This window comes from Paroedura picta, chromosome 3 (assembly GCF_049243985.1).
Source record: "Paroedura picta isolate Pp20150507F chromosome 3, Ppicta_v3.0, whole genome shotgun sequence".
Lineage (NCBI taxonomy): Eukaryota > Metazoa > Chordata > Lepidosauria > Squamata > Gekkonidae > Paroedura > Paroedura picta.
Window position 1 is genome coordinate 109,541,373 of NC_135371.1, and position 25,665 is coordinate 109,567,037.

General features: G+C 44.6%; 1 protein-coding gene across 2 annotated transcripts in view; it reads right to left on the reverse strand.

Moving 5' to 3' along the window:
- Window positions 1-25,665, reverse strand: part of WWC1 (WW and C2 domain containing 1) — a 126,303-nt gene that overhangs the window by 57,124 nt on the left and 43,514 nt on the right. For both annotated transcript variants that reach the window (XM_077327158.1, XM_077327157.1), the window contains exon 2: window positions 1,046-1,155. In XM_077327158.1, the coding sequence (XP_077183273.1) occupies window positions 1,046-1,155 (110 nt within the window). The remainder of the gene's footprint in view (window positions 1-1,045; window positions 1,156-25,665) is intronic.

Below are 25,665 nucleotides of genomic sequence, written 5' to 3' on the forward strand. Positions count from 1 at the left end.
TCTTGTTTCATCAAATCAGACCGGATTGGTGGCAAAAAATATGTTAAGCCAATTTCTAGGCTGAAAAACTGAAAGGATTCATAGCACCTCTCAGTAAGAAGGTATGCTAAGAGTAATCATGTTAGCAAAACATATTACAAGAATACTGGGAAAAATATAATCTACTTCCACTACCAATCCTAAAATATTATTTCATATTTAACCCTACAACATGTATCTATGTGCTTGGCCTCAGCTCCCTACTTGGCCTCAGAACACCTAGCCACAGTGATCCACACGATGGTCACCTCTAGACTAGACTTCTGTAACTTGCTTTCCGCAGGCTTGCCCAGAAAAAGCAACTGGTCCAGAACGCTGCAGCCAGGGTCCTCACAGAAACACCCTGGAGATCCCACACTCGACCCTTCAACAACTGCACTGGCTTCCAGTCAAATTCCAGATCAGGCTTAAGGTTCTGGTAATCACCTTTAAGGCCTTCTGTGGTCTGAGCCCAGTATACACAAGGGATCACTTCTCTGCCTACACACCTCAAAGAGCCTTACACTCTGCTACTACCAACTCCCTGGTGATCCCTGGCCCCAAGGCAGCTCGCTTGACCTCAACCAGTGTGAGAACTTTTTCCATCCTGGCCACCACCTGGTGGAATGAACCCCTGGAGGAGATACAAGCCCTAGTGGAACTTAAACAGTTCTTCAGGGCTTGCAAAAGGGAGCTCTTCCACCAGGCATTTGGTTGAAGTCAACCTGAATTCAATCACGTCCCATTAGCCCCTGAGCCCTCTCCCGTGAAAACCACCACCAATATATCCATCACACGGGGCCATGAGTATGTTACAGTTAAATGGATGTTTTCATCATGTTTGTTCCATTATTATATTGTTCTTCTGTTCTGACTGAATTGTTATTGTTCAATATACCATGTTATTTGTACTGTTTTTCCCCAGTTCCATGTAACCCGCCCTGAGACTCAGGGGAATGAGGTATATAAATATAAAAAAGTAAAATAAATATGTTCACACTGCTACACAAAATCACTTCACACTTACTGGTGTTATGGTCAATGTAATAGAGTCCAACTTGAGGGTCATATGCCTCTTCCCATCCCAATGGTAACTCATCACTTATGCAGTCAGCAAATGTTAGTGGCTTAGTATATCTGAAAGGAAAGATATGGATATTTAGATCCCACAACATTTTGCCAATACACAGTTCTGCAAACAAAATTAATGTCAGTCCTTCCTCCAAAAATAGCTAAGGGAAAAACAGCCAGTATCTCCATGGCTGAGTTTAACATTTAGCAATACACGCACAAATATCCTCATTTTCTCCATTTATTAAACATAGCAAGTTTATTTAATATGATTTCTAGTTAAAAATTCCCATTCCTGACCTGGTTCAGCAAGTACTCATTCAACAAAACATGAAGGTCTCCTATTAACAAATTCTGCCCCCACACCACAATGAACAAACAAGTTTATCTCTTGCCTCAAAAATATGTACGCATGTAGGAGCAAGTTACGTTTGATTCGCAATGTGTGAATAATTAAATTTACACAAAGAAAATATGGGGATAAGGAATACTAAATTACATCATGTGACAAAATACTACACCCTGGTTTGTAACAATAAACTAGTTTACACTCTTAACAGTTCCTAAGCACCATAAGTGTAAGCACTAGACTATTTTTTTAAAGTAGCCTCTCTTATAAACCATCCTTCCACAGTACATCAGAGAGGTTAAAAAACAAATTTAAATGTCTAGTTTACTGTTTCTATATACATTTTAATGAAAGAACTGCCCTAAAAGCCCAACAGCAATGCTAAATAACTATGGGTGTAAATGCCTGAAATAAATTAAAGTTATCTGAACAAAATTTAGGTTAGTCCTGCAATTAAACTGAGAACAAAACGAGAGCACAAGAAGATTTATGGCTAATGTATTAGTAGAAGCAATTCAGCCAAGCCTAAGTACTTTTACGTCCCATTGATTACACTCAGGGATTTATGAGTGCTGAAATTCAACTGGCTTGCTAACAATCAGCTTCAACAGCCCTAAATTTCTATCACAAATTCTATTTATTTGCAGTTATTCAGACCTGGATTACTCTTGTGTGCTTTTCAGAGATCTTCAGGACCAGTTTTAGAATTACTTATGCCAATGAGCAAAACAATGCTATCCAATGGGGGGGGGGGGGATGAACTTGTATCAGAGCTACACATGCAATGTAATGAAAAGGCCTTGTTAAGTAGAAATAGTAATAATTAAAGAAATTAAATGGGGGGGGGAAGACTATGGATTGGATCCAATACAAAATTTCCACTTGCACAAAAGGACACACAGAAGCTGAGATGAAAGAATGAGTTATAGAAACTTGTCCTAAGTGTAACATATTGGCTTGCATTTCTGCCTGTGCAAGATCCTGTGCAAACAACATCTGGTCAATGTCTGGAGAACAACTGTGGCTCAGTGGTAGAACAGTTGAGCTTAGGCTCTCCCCCCAGGGTAAGCGGGTGACCCAAACATAGAATCATAGAATCATAGAGTTGGAAGGGGCCATACAGGCCATCTAGTCCAACCCCCTGCTCAATGCAGGATCAGCCCTAAGCATCCTAAAGCATCCAAGAAAAGTGTGTATCCAACCTTTGCTTGAAGACTGCCAGTGAGGGGGAGCTCACTTCCTCCTTAGGCAGCCTATTCCACTGCTGAACTACTCTGACTGAAAAATTTTCCCCCCTGATATCTAGCCTATATCGTTGTACTTGTAGTTTAAACCCATTACTGCGTGTCCTCTCCTCTGTAGCCAACGGAAACAGCATCCTGCCCTCCTCCAAGTGACAACCTTTCAAATACTTAAAGAGGGCTATCATGTCCCCTCTCAACCTCCTTTTCTCCAGGCTGAACATTCCCAAGTCCCTCAACCTATCTTCATATAGCTTGGTCCCTTGGCCCCAGATCATCTTCGTCGCTCTCCTCTGTACCCTTTCAATTTTATCTACGTCCTTCTTGAAGTGAGGCCTCCAGAACTGCACACAGTACTCCAGGTGTGGTCTGACCAGTGCCATATACAATGGGACTATGACATCTTGTGACTTTGATGTGACCTTTTGCATGTCACCACCTCCTTAGGCAGCCTATTCCACTGCTGAACTACTCTGACTGTGAGTAGCATCCAGGCACAGAATGGCCTGGTTTGTTGGGGGCGAGTGCAAGCGGGGCCGGGCCAATCAGGACGTGCACAGCTTTACTGTGTATGTCCTGACTGGCCCGTAACATTCCAAGGGACCTCAAGCAGAGGCCGGACAGGTTCCGCTCAGGAGGCCTCTGTGCAAATATTAATACAGCTAAGTGTTAGAGATATTATATATTACTTATTATATTTGTCTATGTATGTATGTAGAGCCTCTTGTGGCGCAGAGTGGTAATGCAGCAGATATGCAGTCTGAAAGCTCTGAGACTGGGAGTTCAATCCCAGCAGCCGGCTCAAGGTTGACTCAGCCTTCCATCCTTCCGAGGTTGGTAAAATGAGTACCCAGCTTGCTGGGGGGTAAATGGTAATGACTGGGGAAGGCACTGGCAAACCACCCCGTATTGGGTCTTCCATGAAAACGCTGGAGGGCGTCACCCCAAGGGTCAGACATGACTCGGTGCTTACACAGGGGATACCTTTACCTTTACCTTATGTATGTATGTATGTATGTATGTATGTATGTATGTATGTATGTATGTATGTATGTATGTATGTATGTATGTATGTATACACATGCACAGTTTTACTCTGATGTGGATTTTGGAGGGGGTTGACTTCAGTGGCTTAAAATGTGGTTTCACTATGTCTGTTTAAAATTGTTAGCCACTTTGGTAGCCCTTTTAAGAGCACAAAGGCAGCATACAAATTTGGTAATTAAAATAAATTTATCTCACTTGCACATTGCTAAACCCATACCTATATATTATGTTACTTTATGATGACTGCACATACTCAATCCTATACCCAAACTTGGACAGATGAACCTCTGGCCTGAGCAATCAGACTACATGGTATTAAATAGGTTTGATGTTTATACTAAGTTCAACAGCATCTGCTTTGAATTCTTGGGAATTATGTTTCTGTTAATTTTGTTTTGGGATATATATTAAAGTTCCTTCTTTTTTACACGCAATCTCCATTTCCTCTTCACATTTATTATCCTTCCTCTTTGTCTGCTGTGTTTGGGTTATAAGAGTAGGACAGTTACTGTTGTAGCTTTGATTGTTTTGTATTGGGGACTGGCCAGGGATTCTGGGGTGTTTTTTTTTTGGGGGGGGTAATATTCTCAACATGTAATTAGAGTCACTGTGATAAGCTGGTAGTTGTGAATTTCCTGCATTCTGCAGGGGGTTGGACTAGATGACCCTAGAGATACCTTCCAACTCTATGATTCTATGATTCCAAATACAACATTAAATACACTTGCATAAACGAAAACTGCACAAAAAGTTGTCCATTTGTAAGCTCTGCTTCAAATAGTAAAAAAGTTTCAGCATTTAGGGCAGAACTAGAACTTTGCCATGAATTTTCCAATCAGTGATTCTGACAGGGTTTTTTTAAAGTAATTTCTCCATCATGGGAGGGCCCCATTGGATCAGGAACAAAGTATACACATTGTTCAAGCTTATTTGCAGGATTAGTTCAACAGGGTAAATAATAGCTTCCCAGGGCCCTTTCTGGTAGGTAGATAGGGTGTGTATGTTCTAATCTATTTTGATTTGTGGATATATGTAACACCTCTATTTAAATGAATATATCTTAACATCAGTAGTGGATTGATGACTGCTTGAAATTGATTTTGCGTGTGTGTGTGCGTGTGCGGGGGGGTACATTCAGTAATACCGTTCAAATTACCTCTTTTTGGTGTTTTCTTTTATTCCTTGTATTGCATTAATTTTATTTTCCACAAGCTTAGTACACGCACCATAGACAGCAGGATCAATGTGGACATCTTTAACCGCTCCTAGCGGAGCAGACTAAATAATTTGTTAAGGGCCCTGAGGGCGGGCCCTGTCCGTGATGAGGAAGGGTGCCGATAGGCCCCTTCCCCCGGAAATGGCAGCTCACGATTGGTCCCTTGCCGCCGGACTGATCCGCCCCCCCCCATATCGCCCGCATGCGGCTGGCCGCCATTTCCTTGCTAGCCTCGGAGACGGCAGGTCGCCGACTGCCCGCACATCAAGAAGGACCCGGCGGCGGCCCCAGCCGCAAACACAGGGCCTCCTCACAGCCCCAACAGGCTACTGAGAACCAGTGGCCGCGCCCGGGCCTGCGGCCGCGCCGCCAACAGCGCCCGAGCCAGTGCTGCCTTCCTCCATGGCTGCGGCCCCGCCGGCGGCTGCACCAGCACCGCCAACGGCTCCGGCCACCCTGCCTCCAAAGACGGCACGTCGCTGCCGGCCCGCCAACCAGAGAGCGCCTGCCACCCGCTCCCGCCCCAGCAACAGCGCCGGAACCACCTTCAGCGGCACACAGCCCAACGGAGGCCACAGCAACTGCTGGCGCCAGATGCAATGGCAGCAACTGTGGCAGCGGCCCCAGCCCCAGAACAATGACCTCCTCTACTGTCTCCCGCCGCCCACCATTTCGAGGCTGCCCTCCTACACCTCAGGTAGGTGCTGCCCTGGGGCCAGACATGCAGGAGGCAGCAGACGCCGCCAGAGCCACACAGGCCGGACCATCCCCGATCTCGGGTGCGCGGCCTGCCCGCCGCCAAGTTGTGCAGCCACCCCGCCCAACTCTATCGGCCTCTTGCGCCCGCTGTCTTTAAAGTACAGCGGGCTTAGTTTCTAGTTATGAATAATGTTGAAAACTACTATTCACACAGCAGTGATGTTGCTGGGGGAAGCATGGATTGGAAAAAGGGAAAATACTGTTTCAAACTGATGAATCTGTATTATGTTTTTAACCTCACAGGTGATGGCATAGCTCCAAACTTCATCTACTGATTATCACAATTCACCTTTCCATAAGTGTTCCCTCCAACTGCACAACCCCAAGTTTCAGTCTAACCCCAGCAAGTCTCCACCCCCATTTTCTTCCTGTCTCCCAATCAGCTCCTTTATTCACCTAGGAATCTTAGCTAATTATTTCTCTTTCTAGGAGACCACTTCTGCCCCAGCAAGATTCTACCTTTACAGTAAGTATCTGCAAATGCAAACAACCTTCATATTGCAGCCTTTGTCCAAGTAGACACTTTCTATTAGCCTAACAGTACACCTGTAAGATTATGAAACAAAAGGTTCCTTTCCAGGAAGTAAGAGCCATGTAATGAGACAACCCACCCACCGAGGACACCTTTTCCTATGTACCTGTCATCTTGAATTGGGAAACCCAACGAAGTATTCTCAGTTATGGTATATGTGCTGTTAAAGGGAGAACATTAATCTTTAAAATATTGGTAGATATTTAGAATACTAAAGTTTTAAGATTTTATGGATCAACAAGTGATGTGAAGGAAGACCAACAGACGCATAGGTGTTGGAACACTGGCTTAATGTTTACAGAATGAATTCTGCCACATCAAGGCCAGCTTTACAGATTACAAATGTGATCAGGCACAACACTGAAATCTGAAATTCCTTTTCTGACTTGTTTTTACACAATATATTACACCCTTTCCATCTTCAGGATCATTTAAACTGTGGAATTCAAGCTAGTGGACATAGTGGCACAAGCATAGATGGTATTAAAAGAGGTTAGACATAACTGGTTGGCCACCATGTGAAACAGTACACGGGACTAGATGGACCACTGATCAGATCCAGCAGGCTCTGGTTACGTTCTTCTCTTTGGGGAGTCACCTTGTACACTGTTTCATTCAGATCCAACAAATCCAGTCTACAGACATATAACAAAGACTCTGCAGAGCAAGAAGAGGGAAAATAAAATCTCTGTGGAATCTGTTACAGTTACTGTAACAATATGGGGCTGAAGACAACTAGACAACTAGATTTCCAGTCATCCAAGAACTCTGAAAAAGTTTGAAATAACAAAAGTCCCTCAGAAAGCAGTACAGTACCACAAACCTGCCTATTCACAAATGTGTCTGTGAAATTCTATCTGAAAAGTTTCTGTGGTACACAGCTCACTGTTTATAGCATACTATTTTGTTGCATTGTTCTCTAATTATCATTGCATACTGTAATTCTACTATATTGGATATACAGTTCAGTCTTCTACTGCATTCTCCAATTCTGTAACCCAGTTTTATTGCATTATACTATATTGTCTTGCATTATTTTTAGCTGTGAGTTTCACTTTAAGCCACAACAAGATTTCTCTCAGGCTATTGTCCAGCTTTGTCTCTATCCATTTTAGCTGTTGCTTCCCATAATTAGGGAGAAATCAGTCAGAAACCCCCATGTATTTCTGCCATGATTATATCTCTGCTGTGATTTAGCCTGTCCATCTAGCCTGATCTGTATGCTCTGATGTAATCCAGATGTTTTCGTTTGACACTGCAAGGTTGATTTCCTGCCTTTGTATTTTATGCATACCAACCTCCTCAAACATTCTTCACCTTGTCTCCCTTATTGCCCTCTATTTACCTCCCCGTTTGGTTTCTTTAGTTCCCACATCTTCCCGTCCCTTGATGCGTGGACTATTATCTCCAAATTATGATTTCTTTTTAACTGTGCCTGGTTTGAGTTCCCAGGGGAGGGGGAGCCCCCTTGAGCCCTATATCTCCTATCCTATAATTTGTAAGCCAGTTCTGACTATGCCTTCAATGTAGATGCTTGCATTTCTAATAAAGAAATTTTAATCCAAAGAGTTTGCTTATTTAGAATTTGAAGTCTCTCACAAAATCATATGATAAATTCTTCTTGCTACTCTCCCTGCTTCTCTATTGTTACAGATTTAAAACTGGCAAAACACAACATGAAGGACAAAGATTAGTTACAAAAGTCAGTTTTAAAATACCAAAAAGCTACTAGCTTAATTATTCCTCTCATTCAAGCTTAAACGAAATAATTTACTGGCCCTTCTACACTGCCTAAGGTTAATTCACATACATGTTTCCCATAAATCCGATTGCACAACTAGGCCCAGAATGGCACAGCCCTCTTTCTACCTTCAGGCTTGAGAATGGTATTTAATAGGCATTTTTAAAAGACAATCCTTGAGAATAATCCTCAATAACAATGATGACTTACAGTTAACATTTTAAAATACCTTTTGAAGGAGTGAAACATTTTATAGTGAAATTCTTAAGCAATCATTAGCAAAATGTTTCAGAGCAGAAACAGACACTTGTCATTTTGGATCTGATTTTTACAGCCACCAAGAGTATTTAAAACCATTTTGTTAACATGCAAGGGCCATGGTTTGGATGGGATTGAGCAGTGGTCCGCAACCTTTCTAAGGCTGCGGACCGGCAGTGGTGGGGAGGGCGATCGCATGGCCACGCACGCGCAGCAGGTCAGCGCATGCGCGCTTGCACCATGCACGGTCACAAACGCGCATGGCCGCACTTCTATGCATGTACAATTCATGCAGTCCACCAAGGGCTCTGACTGGCCCTTAATGGAGGAACCTGATTGGCCCTTAACAAGCTCCCCCGATTGGTCCCTTATTAGAGTCTGTAACAGTTAGTGATTGGGTGGCTTTCAAGCCATCATTTGCATATTAGCAAGTTGTGCAGAATGTCCACATACATAGCATACCCAACTGCCACCTGGAGGGTGGCAACCCTATTCAACTCCCTTAGTCCAAGCCAAACTATCCAATAGAATCTCAAGCCTCCCTCCTGACCCCCCCTTTCTTCCTCTCTGACTCCAAGTTTAATATCTGGTAACTATATCACTAATAGTAATGGCTGGTGCAATAGTTACTGATTACAGTTTTGTAAATGTTGTAAATTTTATAAGTTTAGTTTATTTCTACTGCTATTATCTTATTGTTTTATTGTATTTTAAACCACATAACCCCCCCCAACCGTTTTCCTAGAGGGACAGTATTTAAATATATATATATATATATATATATATATATATATATATATATCTGTCCATCAGTCCGACCAACCAAGCAACCAACCATCCAAACCACAAACAACAAACAAACAAACAAATTACTTCCCTAGCTGATATAGATACAACTTTCCCCAGCTCTAAAATTTATGGCCAATTTTAGTTTAAAAATAAAAGCACGAAAAGCTGCTGCCTTGAAGCTGAAAATCCTTAGAACATTGGGGCATTTAGCACACTACTAAGTGATGACTTGCCATGACCGAATGATCTTAGTAGCCTGTAGTTCTCTCCTGCATCTAAAGCTGCAAACTGGACAAAATACCTCATTACATCTGGTTTGTAAATATTTACATGTTCTTCACACATTGAGCAACATAAAACCCTTTTTGTGTTACCATTTCAATAGCTCACCGTCCTTTTTGATGTAAAGCCACATCACCCCTCTCCCCTGCCTTAGAAAAAGCTCAGAAGATCAAATGATGACAGAACAGGCTTTGGGGCAGAGGGAACATCTGCCTCATGCAGTCTGGGCTCCTGCACCAGAGGACTGGAAGAGATTATTCCGATCTTCAAAAAAGGGAGGAAGGATGACCTGGGAAACTACAGACCAGTGAGTCTGACCTCTGTTGTGGGGAAGATAATGGAGCAGATATTAAAGGGAGCGATCTGCAAACATCTGGAGGACAATTTGGTGATCCAAGGAAGTCAGCATGGATTTGTCTCCAACATGTCCTGTCAGACCAACCTGGTTTCCTTTTTTGATCAAGTAACAGGTTTGCTTGATCGTGGAAATTCGGTTGATGTCGTTTACTTGGATTTTAGTAAAGCTTTTGATAAGGTTACCCATGATGTTCTGATGGATAAATTGAAGGACTGCAATTTGGATTTTCAGATAGTTAGGTGGATAGGGAATTGGTTAGAGAACCGCACTCAAAGAGTCGTTGTCAATGGTGTTTCATCAGACTGGAGGGAGGTGAATAGCGGGGTACCTCAGGGCTTGGTGCTCGGTCCGGTATTTTTAACATATTTATTAATGATCTAGATGAGGGGGTGGAAGGACTACTCATCAAGTTTGCAGATGACACCAAATTGGGAAGACTGGCAAATACTCCAGAAGATAGAGACAGTTCAACGAGATCTGAACACAATGGAAAAATGGGCAAATGAGAACAAGATGCAATTTAATAAAGATAAGTGTAAAGTTCTGCATCTGGGTCAGAAAAATGAAAAATGCCTATTGGATGGGGGATACGCTTCTAGGTAACACTGTGTGTGAACGAGACCTTGGGGTACTTGTGGATTGTAAACTAAACATGAGCAGGCAGTGTGATGCAGCGGTAAAAAAGGTGAATGCCATTTTGGGCTGTATCAACAGGGGCATCACATCAAAATCACAAGATGTCATAATCCCATTGTATACGGCACTGGTCAGACCACACCTGGAGTACTGTGTGCAGTTCTGGAGGCCTCACTTCAAGAAGGACGTAGATAAAATTGAATGGGTATAGAGGAGAGCGATGAAGATGATCTGGGGCCAAGGGACCAAGCGCTTTGAAGATAGGTTGAGGGACTTGGGAATGTTCAGCCTGGAGAAAAGGAGGTTGAGAGGGGACATGATAGCCCTCTTTAAGTATTTGAAAGGTTGTCACATGGAGGAGGGCAGGATGCTGTTCCAGTTTGCTGCAGAGGAAAGGATGCGCAGTAATGGGTTTAAACTACAAGTACAGCGATATAGGCTAGATATCAGGAAAAAAATTTCAGGCAGTGGAATAGGCTGCCTAAGGAGGTGGTGAGCTCCCCCTCACTGGCAGTCTTCAAACAAAGGTTGGATACAAACTTTTCTTGGATGCTTTAGGATGCTTTGGGCTGATCCTGCGTTGAGCAGGGGGTTGGACTAGATGGCCTGTATGGCCCCTTCCAACTCTATGATTCTATGATTCTATTAGTATATACCAATTAAGTGATTAAGCTTTTAGGTCTAGTGGGTCAGCTGAAGAAGAAGAAGAGTTGGTTTTTATATGCCGCTTTTCTCTACCAGGAATCTCAAAGCGGCTTACAATCACCCTAACCGTCTGCAATAAAATAAGGGACTTAATATTATACACAGTGTGCAATAGCTCACCATTGTTTTTGATGTAAAGCCACATCACCCCTCTCCCCAGCCTTAAAAAAAGCTCAGAAGTTCAAATGATGACAGAACAGGCTTTGGGGCAGAGGGAACATCTGCCTAACACAGTCTGAGCTGCTAGTTTTATTAGTATTTACCAATTAAATGATTAAGCTTTTAGGTCTAGTGGGTCAGATGAAGAAGAAGAAGAGTTGGTTTTTATATGCCGCTTTTCTCTACCAGGAATCTCAAAGCGGCTTACAATCACCTTAACCATCTGCAATACAACAAGGGGCTTAATATTATGCACAATGTTGTAAGACTTACTGAGGAAAGCTGAATGAAGTAAAAAAAATCTGTAGTTCACTCTTGATTATGTATTCAAGCCATGTCCAAAACCAAAAAGGAAAACTCTGACATTATCTTGCAATGCTATTCATTTGCACAGTATTGCTTTTATATTACTCCAAATATCATACATTTAAGCCACTCTAGAGCCATTCTTTCTAAAAGTTCTAATGAGTAACAGGTACAGATTACTAACTCAATATTATGTTCAAACCTTTTGCAATAAACCAGAGCATGCAGTCACTTTTACTGCATTGCTCACCCATCTTTAAAAGTTTAGCTTTTGATGAAACATTATAAAGTTGGAAGGGGCCATCTAGTCCATTCAGTATCAGCCTAAAGCATCCCTGAAGAGTGTTCATCCAGCCATCACCTGAAGACTGCAAGTGAGGAGGAGCTCACCTAGGCAGCTGATTTCGCTGCTGAACTACATTTCTAAGTCCCTAGCCTTTTCTTCATATGGATTGGTCTCCAGTCCCATGTTCACCTTCACTGCTCACTCTCCAGAACTCCACAAAATACTCCACATGTGGCTTGACCGCCTGCCGCCACTGCATCCCACCTTGTGGCCCCAGATTTCTGGTCACTTTATGTTAGGCAGAAGGGGAAATTCCCACCCCCCCAAAAAAGAAATGCACAGACATGCCTACAGACTCCCCTGCATTGCTCTCAGAAACGCTTCCCTCCCCTCAGTCAGGGGCTGTCAGAGGTTCCTTCACAGCAGACCTGAAGGGAGGGGGGAGGGAGCGCACTCACCAGCCAGTTGTGGAGCTGAAACACTTGCGCCTACTGCATGAGGTTGTTGTGCAGATGAAACAGGAGGCAAAAGAACCCACACAAGAGCATCCAATTACATTTGCACAACAACCTTGTAGGGTAGACCCCAAATGTTGAGAAAATAGAGGAGAAGAGATATGCATGGCTTTGCTGCCTTTTCCCTCCAGTGTTGAGGCCGGCCACAGCAGTATTATAAGTGAGAATGGGCTTTTCTCTGTGTTCCCTATCAGCCAACCATTAGACAGCAGAGGAAAGCTTTCCCCCTTCAAAAGGAAGGCACATACATGCTCACAGACTCCCCTGTGTTGCTCTCATAAATGCGTCCCTCGCCTCAGTCAGGGGTTGTTAGAGGCCTCCTTCATAGCAGGCCTGAAGAGGGGGGGGGAGTGCAGAATCCTGAGCAAGAGCAGCAATTGGCCCTGAGGGGAGGAGATTCCAACAATAGGAGGCTGTGGAACCTTCAGCATTTTGTCAGGGTGTACGGTCACAATTTTATGTATATAGATACCCTGTAATAAAAATCCGACATACATGCCATCAATCATTATATTAAAAAAAACATTTTCCAACAGACTGAAAAAGAATTAAACAGTTCCTTGTCCAAATGTATCCTCTTTGATTACACTTGCTGATTGCTAGCTTCCATTTGCTGGGGGGGGGGGCAGGGGCGGGCAGGAACACAGTAGGTTTCATGTTAGCTGAGTGTTTCTATTCATCACACCATACCCAGACCCTTACACTCTGGGGACACAGCTGAAATCAAAGGCTGATATTTTAGGCTTGTAAAAACGTCATAGTATGAAGAAGCCTTACAGCAGTGTCGTTCATTTTGCCCACCAGGCCCGTGGAGAAGGGGCCTTCACTGACTTAGATACCATTATAGAACTGGTGTTCTGGAGATAATCAGCCGTCTTGCTACTATGCAATGCTATCATTAAACCCTTTTTTGTTCATACTATAAGTGGTTGTGAAGCTCCTTCAGTGTAGGAGCAGCAGACTGACTGAAATGGTCTACCCTTAGAGCAGTGGTCCGCAACCTTTTCATCACCGCGGACCGGTCAACGCTTGCTAATTTTACTGAGGCCCGGGGGGGGGGGTAGTCTTTTGCTGAGGGACGTCGCTGCCGCCCGAGGCCCTGATCCGCTTGCTTTCCCGCTGGCGCCCCTGACTTCCCACTGCCCCCTGGGGGCCACTGCCAGGAGCAGCTGCGCAGTGCCACGCCAAGGGGGAGCCCCAGCCATGGCGGCTGCTGGAGAGCACCAAAGGTGAGCCAGCAGCAGAGTGGCAGGGCAGCCCCTGAGGCAGCAGCTGGGGAGGAAGATGAGGAGGAGCCGCGGCCCGGTACTAGCTCATTCACGAACCGGTACCGGTCCCCGGACTGGGGATTTGGGACCACTGCCTTAGAGGGCTTATGAAACTGGATAGATTCTACAATGCTGAAATAGGAAAAAGATTTGTCCTCCAAAGGCTTTGAACCCCTATCCCAGCCCAAATGAGGTAGTGAATTAATGATATAAGAAGGTTTTAATGTTTTAAAATTAATCTGTTTTATTGTAAATGTCATGTTTAAAACCATGTTGTTGCCTACCCTGGGCTATCAAGGGAGGGTGGGATATAAAATTAAATTTTTATTTAGTTCTTTATGTAGTAGGAGTATTTAAGATTCCTAAGCATTAACTCTACTGGTGGTGGAATGGACTGAACGGAGATTGCTAGTGTTACTCTACAGGGTCTTCTTTCATACAAACAGTTCTGTGGTTTATCACAGAGTGAAGAAGGTTGGTAGACAAGCTCCAGTACTGTTGCCAGAATACTTGAGCCAAACCTGATTGAACACATTATGGAGCTCATTTGAAAGCATATGTGCAGATAATAGCAAAGAGAAAGTATTTTTACATATCAGCTCAGTTATTTAGAAATGAAAAGGATGGAATTCCAAAATTCTCAGGAATTGGCAACTAGTTGTGATATTTCTGCACAACTGTTTGCTGATAAAAATCTCTCCGTTCTGTTCTGACTTCTAACTTCAGTTGTATAATAGACCAGTTATGCTGTTTGATCCTTTTATGGGCAAGCTTTAACTTGATTTCTCTGAACAACACTGATAGATTCTTGAGGCTGTGAAGGCTACCATTTAACTCTAGCTCATCACTGCTGGTGAACCTGTGCTGGAAGAAATTGTGAGCCATTGATCAAGATCATTAAAACCTTATTGAACCAAGGCATATTTCCCTAGAGCAGCAGTCCCCAACCATTTTATGGTTGAAGACCGGCTATGGGGGTGGGAAAGAGCAGGCGGCCCGGGTGCTGCGCATGCGCGTTAGCGCACCCTGGTGGTGAAAACGCGCATGCGCGTTTTCAACATCAGGCTAGAGAATTAAAGGCTAGAGAATCTTCAACAAGGAACTCCTGGCAATTTCCAGGAAAAGCCTCTTTGACCCGACTTGGAAGCATAGAGGAAGGTCTCTTTAATGCTGAATCCATCACAGCAGACAGAACTCTCAACTGTGGTCTGGAGGAGAAGGAGGAGAAGGGGAAAGCCACTGTCATGTTCTAGCTTGGACAAATGAAGGCAGCTGCAAGATAATAGAAACTCTTGTCAAGACCTATAACATTCTAATCTAAAGAGCCTTTCCTATATTTAAGCTAAATAGCCTGTCTAAGCTAAAGAGCATGTCCTATACAGGCTAAAGAGCCTGTCCTGAGGCCGGGAGAAGCCGGAAAGCCCCCCACCCCACTGCGGAGCCTGGCCAGGGCTTCTCCCAGCCACAGGAGCGGCCGGAAGAAGGCGGAGAGCCCCCCACTCCACCCCGGAGCATGGCTGTGGCTTCTCCTGGCCACAGGAGCAGCCTTGCCGCATCAGAGACGCGGCGAGACCACTCCTGCGGCCGGAAAAAGCAAGAGGAGGAAGACGCCGGTCAGAGGACTCATTGCGCGGGCTGGTAGTCCAATCTCTGTGGTGAGTCCCCGGCCGGGCGAAGCAGCCAATGGGGACCATTGGCTGCTCAGCCCTGGATGGACACTCGGAGGGGCCAATCAGGAGCCGCTCCGAGTTTTTATCCCGGATAGGGCCCGCCCTAACTCCTCCCCAACACCCCTTTCCCTTTTATTTAATCCGCTCTGCAGGTTTAAAGATTTCAACAATTCGTACTGCCTGTTGTATTGTGTTTTAACTTTGTAGCCTACCTTAGGTCCCTTGTGAAGAAAGGTGGGATAAAAATATATTTTAAGTACATAACACTACCACTAAATTGTTCTGCTCCTACTGTTCCTTGGAGCATACAAACAGAAAACTGTTTTCCACAAGACTCCTCAGTTTGTTTCAGTCAGTGAACCACCGGGGAAGAAGAGCTGGTTCTTATATGCTGCTTTTCTGTATCCGAAGGAGTCTCAAAGCGGCTTACAATCGCCTTCACTTTCCTCTCACTTTCAACAGACACCCTGTGAGGTGGGTGAGGCTGAGAGAGCCCTGACATTAGTGCTCGGTCAGAGCAGCTTTATCAGTGCTGTGGCAAGCCCAAGGTCACCCCAGCTGGCTGCATGTGTGGGAGCAGAGAATCAAACCCAGTTCGCTAGGTTAGAAGTCCACGCTTCTAGCAAAAGGGAACAGCAAGAAGATAAGATGCTAACATCATCCTTCCTTCATGTACTATTCCTATTTTCATTTGCAAAAGAATAGGTGTGATAGATCAGTTAGGTCAGTGGTCCCCAACCTTTTTATCACCAGGGACTGGTCAATGCCTGACAATTTTACTGAGGCCCGGGGGGGGGGTAGTCTGAGGGACGTTGTCGCCGCCGCCACCTGAGCCTCTGCTCCAGCTGCTTTCCTGCCGGCACCCCTGACTTCCTGCCGCCCGCTGGGGGGTGCTGCCAGCAGCAGCTGCGCAGTGCCACGTCGAGGGGGAGCTCTAGCTATAGTGGCTGCTGGAGAGCACCAAAGGTGAGCCTGCAGCAGCGTGGCAGGGCAGCCCCCGAGGAGGAGGACGAGGAGGAGCCACGGCCCGGTACCAACTGATCCACAAACCGGGACCGGTCCCCGGACCGGGGGTTGGGGACCACTGAGTTAGGTCATACCAACAGGAAGTGAAAATGAACTACTGCCAAATGAAATACTTATTTGCAAAAAAAAAAAGTAGTCCTTTCCCAGGAGACGAGACCTATGATTAATAGGCACCCAACACCTTACATTCTGAATTTCTTCATTTGAAAATATTATCTTGAGAGTTTCTGAAGCCTACAATTTAAACTACAACCAAAAATTTATTAGCAACACTTGCAAATCTAGTAAACACAAACAAACAGAAGACTTATCTATCACTGCTGTTTTTCACGTCACCATCACAATGCCATGTCACAACTATCTGAATGTCCCTTTATTCAGAGTTCAATGATCAATGCAGTCAAAATTTTTAGTTTATTTACTGTCAGGTATGGTTTCATACAAACAGACTGGGTGTGTACTTATCCACACAGGAGGGAATGGCCTGGCTTTCTCATCTTTTCCCACATCTAACTTACAATCAAAACAAGGATGTAGTCTACGGTTGTATGAGTGATAGAGGAGGGTATATGAACTCAAACTACCCCACAGTCTACAACAGAACCATCTGCACAACTAGGATATGTGAGCCAGCCCTAAAAGAACCCCAGATCTTGTCCAAAGTGATGAAGTGATGATTCCAAGTGAAGTGATGATTCCAAGGCTGCAATTAAAGTGAATTAAAAGCATCTAAATAACATTTCCAAAAGCAACTCTGGTTTTATAATGATGAAGCTTACATTTCTCTCAATTGCATGCATCAAGACACTTAAGAAGGAAAAAAATGTCAGGAGGGAAACATAACATAACTAAATAATGCAAAAATGTCATTCAAGGCTTGCAGTACCCGCACACAGAACCCCACCAGACACTGACTCATGCAGCCACTGAGCTTTCATCCTAAATGGAGCTTTCATCCCAAATTTCTTCTTTGAAGAAGTCCAATTGTTCTTTAAACATGTTTTAAAAATCTAAGAATGAATCTAGATAAAGCAGAGATTCATCCAAAAATATTTGCAGCTCATAAACTTATAAAGGTAGTTTGGCAATGGGACAGAAAACAAAGGGCAAAAGAGCATTGGTTTTTTTCTCCAAGTTGATGTGATAAACAAGCATAAAAATAAGATCTGGAAGACTTTTAAAAAATAAATACAGAAGAAATGTCCACAGTTACATTTTGGGAAGCAAGTCAAACTTTCATTAGAGGAATGTTACTAGCAGTTGCTGCCAAGAAGAAAAAGGAAAAAAGTGAACAAACCAAGATATTAGTGGGAAATTTTCAAAGATTGGAGGAAGAGCATTAAAAAATGAATTCCCTATGGAATTTAAAATATGCTGTTAGGAATATCACCTAATAAATTATGAAAAGTTTTCAAAGAAATATTTGAATATATGGTGACACTGGCTAGAGTAATCTGTGCAGCAAAATAGGAATCAGAAATATATTCAAGCTTAGAAGAATGGGAAAATAAACATACTGATTATAAGTCGTAGCAAAATTAACAACTTATTTGAATCAGATCAATTTGAAAATTTAAGGATGACAAGTTTATTATGAAAGCAGGAAAAACAGTTTAAAACCTATATATAAATGTATTGTAATGTATGTAAACAAATTTCAGTCTAGCAGTAGAATAAAGATATAAGAAAAAAATTTCCAAAGCATAATATTCTGTATTAATCATTATGAGGTGTATAATAGACTTTCTTTTAAACTCAGGAATATTAAAAGCTGTGGCTGGTATGTGGAAAAGATGCATAGCATGGAATATATAGTAATGATGAAATTAATAATATAGTACTGCTGCTATTTTTCTTTTCTGGCCTTTATATATTATCTTGTTTTTTAAATTAAAATCCTTACCATATGTTCTCCTTAATATTTGTGAAAATCTGGGTTGTGCTTCTGCCTGTGTGGACCAGTCCGGATGCACCCAGCCCCTGGAGTGCCCATCTCCACAGCCCGCCCACAAGTTGATCTTGCAGCCTTGCGAACAGGCCCTGAGTAGCAGTTGACGGTGCCGCTCCTGACCTCCCCTGCCTCGGCTGCGGTGAAAGGAGCTCACTCACTGCTGTCGGGGCTTGCCCCTGGCTTACCCAGCCTGCCACAAGCCGCTCGTGGAGCCTCCTGCCAAGCCCTGACCTCCCCACCACACCTACCGCTCCACCCCTACTCGATTTCACTCAGTGAGATGTGCATGACCCACTGGCTTCCTCGCCTAAGCCAGCTCTGGCCCCGTCGTCCCACACACCTGCCCCAACTCTCTGTCAGTCACTGCCTGTGCTCTCAAGGCACAGTGAGGGGTGGGGGGAAGAGCTGCCGCTAGCACCCATTGCATTCCTCCATGCAATGGGCCTTATAGAATACTACGGGCAAAGCCCATTGTATCCAAGAATACAACAGGCACTAGAGCTTAGCAGTGGGAAGAGGAAGGGGAGGAGTTGTCCAGTCTGTAAGGGCATGGGATTGAATGTGTGTGTTGTGTGGGAGGTTGTGGTGGCATGGTGGCAAATGAGGGCATGGGTGTGGAGAAAGGGGTGTCAAGAACCTGTGGTTTAGAATGTTCATTGAGTGTGGGAGAGGACTGACCTTTGGGAATTTTGGCATAGTGGTTACAGATGAGCTTTCCAGAGCCATGTCCTCAGATATGTGAAGGGAAAATCAGACTGGAGATTCTTCTTAGGGGAAGATTACATGGCAACCAATTCCTCCCAGTTCTGCGTCATTTCCCTTCTTGTGTGAATTAGGCCACAGACACCGAAATGCCCCTCTGCACTAATACACATGGGGTAGTCACAGTACACGGGTGTCCACCCGGTTCCTTCTTTTCCATTTTTTCACTGTTGATAAAATGTTATGTATCTACATGCTTCTTTCATGGTTGCTCCTTAGAAGAACGGATTTTTGTACCCTATTGCTTACTACCCAAAGGAGTCTCAAAGCGGTTTACAAACACCTTTTCCATTTGTCTCTCCATAATATTCAACCTGTGAGGTATGTGGGGTTGTGAGAGATCTGAGAGAACTGGGAATGGGCCGCAGTGACCCAGCAGGCCTCAGGTGTCTCAAAGCATTTCCAATTGTCTTCCCTTTCTCTCCCCATAGCACACTCCGCATGAGGGAGGTGGGGTATCGAGCCTCACAGGGAAGCTCACAACCCTAAAATGAAGACTCTCTGTGCACAGCAGTCTTGACCTTAGTAAGGGTTTTTATACTCCATCTTACAGGTCCTGCGGTACCTTCATAGCTCCATCAGGGCCTGTAGCTCTCCTGGGAGCTCATTCCACCAGGCTGGGGCCAGGGCCAAAAAGGCCCTGGCCCTGGTTGAGGCTAGGCGAATATTCTGGGGGCCCGAGACAGACAGCGGATTCATACCCACAGAACTAAGTGATCTGCGGGGAGCATAAGCAGATAAGTAGTCCTGCAGATAGGTAGGACCCAGGCCGCATATAGCCTTAAAGGTTAAAACCAATACCTTGAACTTGACCTGGAAGTAGACTAGTAACCAGTGCAGATGTTGTAGCACCAGCTGAATATGGGCCCCTCCAGATGTTCTAGTGTGGACCCTTGCAGCTGTATTCTGTACCAGCTGCAGTTTCCAGATCAAAGCCAAGGGTAGGCCCACATAGAGCAAGTTACAGTAGTATAACCTGGAAGTGACCATTGCATGGATCACCGTGGCTAAGTGTTCCAAGGACAGGTAGGGCACTAGTAGCTGTCCTTGGCGAAGTTGGAAAAGTGCCGTCCAGGCTACATTAGTGATCTGAGTCTCCATGGAAAGGAAGGCATCAAAGATCGCTTCCAAATTCCTGGCTGAAGGTGCAGGTGTTTTGCATCCCATCCAGGCATGGGAGGCATGCTCCCTGTTCCTGTCCCTTCCTACCCAGCCACAAGATCTCCATCTTGGAGGGGTTGAGTTTCAGACGACTCTGCCTGAGCCATCCAGTCACTGCACATCTAGGGCAAATGTATCCAGGGGGCAGTCCGTCCATCCAGCAGAAGGTAGAGCTGGGTTGTAATCCACATATTGGTGGCAACCCAGCCTAAAACTCTGAACCAGCTGGGCCAGAGGGCACATATAGATGTTAAAAACAGTTACCCTGTCTATAGCAGCAGAAAACAGCAAGAGTCCATTTTCATACCTTAAAGTAGCGATCCCCAACTTGTGGGCCACGGACCACATGTGGTCCTTCGACTAATTGGAGGTGGGCCCCGAAGGACGCCTCCCCCCCCCGGCCCTTTACTTCATCCCCCCCGGACCTTTACAACACACTTCGGGTGTCATTGTCTCCCATCACTCCCAGATGGGACTATCTCGTTGCAGAGAAACAAGCTCAGGGTTCCCATTGATTTCTCATTGTCATGAGTTCAAAGTTCCATGAAAATAAAATGTTTCTTATGTTCATTGTTGTGGCGTGTCTGTATCCTATTTTGAAGGGATGTTTAAACATTACCATAGTGATCAGAGAGCATTAGGGCAGTGGTTGAGAGTAGAGGAGTAAACTATCCCCCCCACCAGGCCTCAGTAAAAGGCGTTGAGTGGTTCCCGGCGTTGAGTGGTCCCCAGTGATAAAAAGGTTGGGGACCACTGCCTTAAAGCAGTGTTTCTCGATCTTTTTATCACTGAGAAACTCCTGAAACATTCTTCAGCCTTTGAGAAATATCACAAATGATGGCAGCAGGCCATACCTTCCTGTCACACCCCCAGAGGTCACATATAACCAGAAATGACATCACCCAGACACTTCCACCAAATGTGACATCATGCTCCATTGCCCACAATGCCTGGAACAGCCTAGTAGCCTACTCTGCTGTGCTGGTAACAGGGATGTAGCAGGCATCCAATGCTCTATCACCTCCTGCCATATCGCCCCCAGTGCAGTTATGTTAATATTAGAGTAGTTACTTTTCTGGACTCCAGTTGTTACCATGTGCAATGAACCTTAGACAGCAGGAATTTTTGTTACTAGGGCCCCTACCCATTTCCACCCCCTCCAGGCCCATCACTGGCCATTTGGGAGGGGGGGAGCAGGTCTTCATAACTATATATTTTCATATCACCCAATAATGGTTTACATTTTTTAAAATATATTTTAAATAATAATTAACTCCAACCCCTATTGGAGCTGGGGCCACTGAGAAACCCCAGGGTTTCAGGAAACCCCTGTTGAGACTAGCAAAATTTGTGGCAGGGTATGAGTTTTCATATAATGAATATTTATTTTATTTATTATATTTATTATATACATTAATGACCCATTGAAATTTGGCATTTATAACTTAATTCTCTATTAAAAGTTCAAATACCTACTCAAACCCTTAAATTACTTTCTTAGGGGTTTCATGCCCCATGACTAGCACATCAGGATGGATGAGAAAAAACAAGCCAAGGAGATCCGAGGATCCAAATCTAAGCTTTTACTACAAATCTGTTTGAGAGCTAGGTAGCTTGAACATGAGCAGGAAAGATATTTATGTCGAAGACAAAGAGCAAAGCTTTTACACTACTTTTAATACCTTAGTAAACTCCACCTAGGAGCAGGGTCAATTGACCAGAGAACACAACACAGAGTTACATTAAGAATAAGACATGGTGAAATCTCTTCACACCAAATGCAGACAAGTATGGCCAGAGCATTCTGGCCTCAAAGCATTCTCACACTTTGTAAGACAATGGTCCACTGGATATAACATGCTCCTGGGAACCAAAGCAGAGACCTTATCATATCATCTATCTAGTTTCGAAGCAAATGGACAGTTAGCATTTCTCAGATTAATGCTGAAGCGGCCAATTAGCTTGCGACCCGGCAACCTTCTTGCTTCGGGAGGGGGGGGGGAGTGAAGCGCGGCCGCAGGCATGCCAGCAGCGCAAAACACGCATGCGTTGACTTGCCGCACATGAACGTTTGCGGCCCCGCCGCACGCGAACATGCATGCGCGGCAAATCCACGTATGCACGTTTGCACCATCGGCCTGCCACCAGCTGCAGCTCCCTCTCTCCCCCTCCCAAAGCAAGAAGCTTGCCGGGCCGCAAGCTAATCAAATGCTTCAGCAGCCAATTTGCTCGTGGCCTGGCGAGCTTCTCGCTGCGAGGGGGTGGGGAGAGGGAGCCGCGGCCACCGGCATGCAGATGGCGCAAATGTGCATGTGAGTACTTGCCGCGCATGCGCGTCTGGTTCTGGCAAGGCTGCAAAGGCGCACGTGTGGCAGTTTTGCACATGCACACGTATGCAGCACTGCTGCGCATGTGCATCTACGCCCCCACCAGGAGCGCAAACGTGCATGCGTGGTGGTGCTGTACATTTACACATGCACAAATCTGCCGCGCATGCACGTTTGCCCCGACGGATGCAAACACACATGCATGGCAAGTCAGCGCATACGCGTTTGCGGCGTGCCTGCTGCCCATGCGCGGGGACTGGGTCGCCCTCTCCCCCCACCCTGTGGCAGCGGTCTGCAACCACGGAAACGTTGCGGACCGCTGATCTACAACAAACCTTTTTGGAATGAAATTACCCAGCCAGTGAGGTCAAGGAACACATTAACAAAGCCAGAAGGATAACAAGAGAAAACCTGATAGAAGACAGACCCCAAAGAGAAAACAACAGAACACTACTAGTGGCTACATATAGCTCTCAGCTCAAGACAGTACAACGCATCATCAGTGACTTACAACCCCTACTGGATAATGACAGTTCTTTTTCCCAAGCACTGGAGGGTAAACCTTTTCTTTCACACAGACACCTCCCCAATCTCAAACAAGTCCTCACCCACGACAATGCAGCATCTCATGTGAACATGGACACTGCTACTAGAGCTTGCAACAAACCCAGATGCCAACTTTGCTGCCACATACACTCCAGTGCCACAATTACTGGACCTAATAACATCACCTACACCAGTGGTCCCCAACCTTTTTATCACCGGGGATCACTCAACGCCGGGGACCACTCACCGGGGACCACTCAATGCCTTTTACTGAGGCCCGGTGGGGGGGGTAGTTTACTCCTCTACTCTCAACCACTGCCCTAACGCTCTCTGATCGCTATGGTAATGTTTAATCATCCCTTCAAAATAAGATACAGACACGCCACAACAATGAAGTTTGTAGTAAAGGGCTGGGGGGGGGGGTTGATGAAGGGGGGCCGGGGGGGGAGAAGGCATCCTTCAGGGCCTACCTCCAATTAGTCGAAGGACCACATGTGGGCCATGGCCCACAGGTTGGGGATCGCTTACCTACACCATCAAAGGCTTATTCACTTGCTCATTTTCTAACACTGTATATGCCATCAAATGCCAACAATGCCCCTCTGTTCTCAACATAACGCAAACAGGTAAAATCCTCCGCCAAAGGATTAATGGATATAGGTCTGAAATCAAAAAACACAGAACTGAAAAACCTGTAGAACACTTCAACCTTCCAGGACATTCAATAAAGGTAAAGGTAAAGGTATACCCTGTGCAAGCACCGAGTCATGTCTGACCCTTGGGGTGATGCCCTCTAGCGTTTTCTTGGCAGACTCAATACGGGAAGGTTTGCCAGTGCCTTCCCCAGTCATTACCGTTTACCCCCCATCAAGCTGGGTACTCATTTTACCGACCTCGGAAGGATGGAAGGCTGAGTCAACCTTGAGCCGGCTGCTGGGATTGAACTCCCAGCCTCATGGGAAAGCTGTCAGACGGCTGCCTTACCACTCTGCGCCACAAGAGGCTCAGGACATTCAATAAGAGACCTTAAAGTAGCTGTTTTATTGCAAGGGAACTTCAAGAACAAACTATAGACTTCATATAACTTGGTCTGAACAACTGTAATAAAGTTTGATTGATTGAGACTAGAAAGGGAGATTGCAGAAATGCAAGACCAATCAGAAATGCAAGACCAATTTTGAACCAATCAGTGATTCCATGTTCAATTCTCACTGTTGCTTCTTGACCTGCATATAAGTTCCTCAAGAGACAAATAAGATGGTCTGATATTCCCATCTCTTTAAGAACTTGCCACAATTTGTTGTGCTCCACACAATCAAAGGCTTTAGCATAGTCAATGAAGCAGAAGTAGACGTTCTTCTGGAACTCCCTAGCTTTCTCCATGATCCAGCGTATGTTGGCAATTTGATCTCTAGTTCCTCTGCCTCTTCGAAATCCTGCCTGTACTTCTGGAAGTTCTCGGCCCACATATTGCTGGAGCCTAGCTTATAAAATTTTGAGCATAACTTTGCTAGCATGAGAAATGAGTTCAATAGTGCGGTATTTTGAACATTCTTTGGCATTGCCCTTCTTTGGAATTGGAATGTAAACTGACCTTTTTCAATCCTGTGGCCATTGTTGAGTTTTCCAAATTTGCTGGCATATTGAGTGTAGCACTTTTACTGCATCGTCTTTTAAGATTTTGAATAGTTCAACTGGAATGCTGTCACCACCACTAGCTTTATTGTTGCTCAGACTTCCTACGGCCCATTTGACTTCACATTCTAGGATGTCTGGCTCCAGGTCAGTAACTATCCCATCGTGGTTATCAGGGATGTTAAGCTCGCTCTTGTATAGTTCTTCTGTATAATTTTGCCATCTTTTTTTAATCTCTTCTGCTTCTGTGAGGTCCCTACCATTTTGGTCCCTTATCATATCTATCTTTGCATGAAACGTTCTCTTCATATCTCCAATTTTCTTGAAAAGATCTCTGGTCCTCCCCATTCAATTGTTTTCTTCTATTTGTTTGCACTGTTCATTTAAGAAGGCATTCATATCTCTTCTAGCTTTTCTCTGGAAGTTATTACTACACGCAAAACAATTACATACCCTGGACTCAACAAGGACACAGGTTATTTATTATATTATATTTATTCATATAATAAAATATAATATATATTGTATTATTATTTTATATTTTATTATTATTTTATTTTAATTATATTTTATAATTAGAAACTTATATGCAGTTCAAGAAGTAACAGTGAGAACCGAGCATGGAATCACTGATTGGTTCAAAATTGAGAAAGGAGTTTGGCAAGGCGGGATACTGTCGCCTTGCCTATTTAACTTGTATGCGGAGCACATCATGAGAAAGGCGGGATTAGAGGAGTCACAAATTGGGATCAAGATTGCAGGGAGAAATATCAACAACCTCAGATATGCAGATGATACCACTCTAATGGCAGAAAGTGAAGAGGAACTAAAGAGCCAGTTGATGCGGGTGAAGGAGGAGAGTGCAAAAGTTGGCTTGAAACTCAACATCAAGAAAACAAAGATCATGGCATCCAGCCCTCTCAATTCCTGGCAAATAGATGGGGAAGAAGTGGAGATAGTGACAGATTTTATTTTCCTGGGCTCCAAGATCACTGCAGAGGGGGACTGCAGCAAAGAAATTAAAAGACGCTTGCTCCTGGGGAGGAAAGCT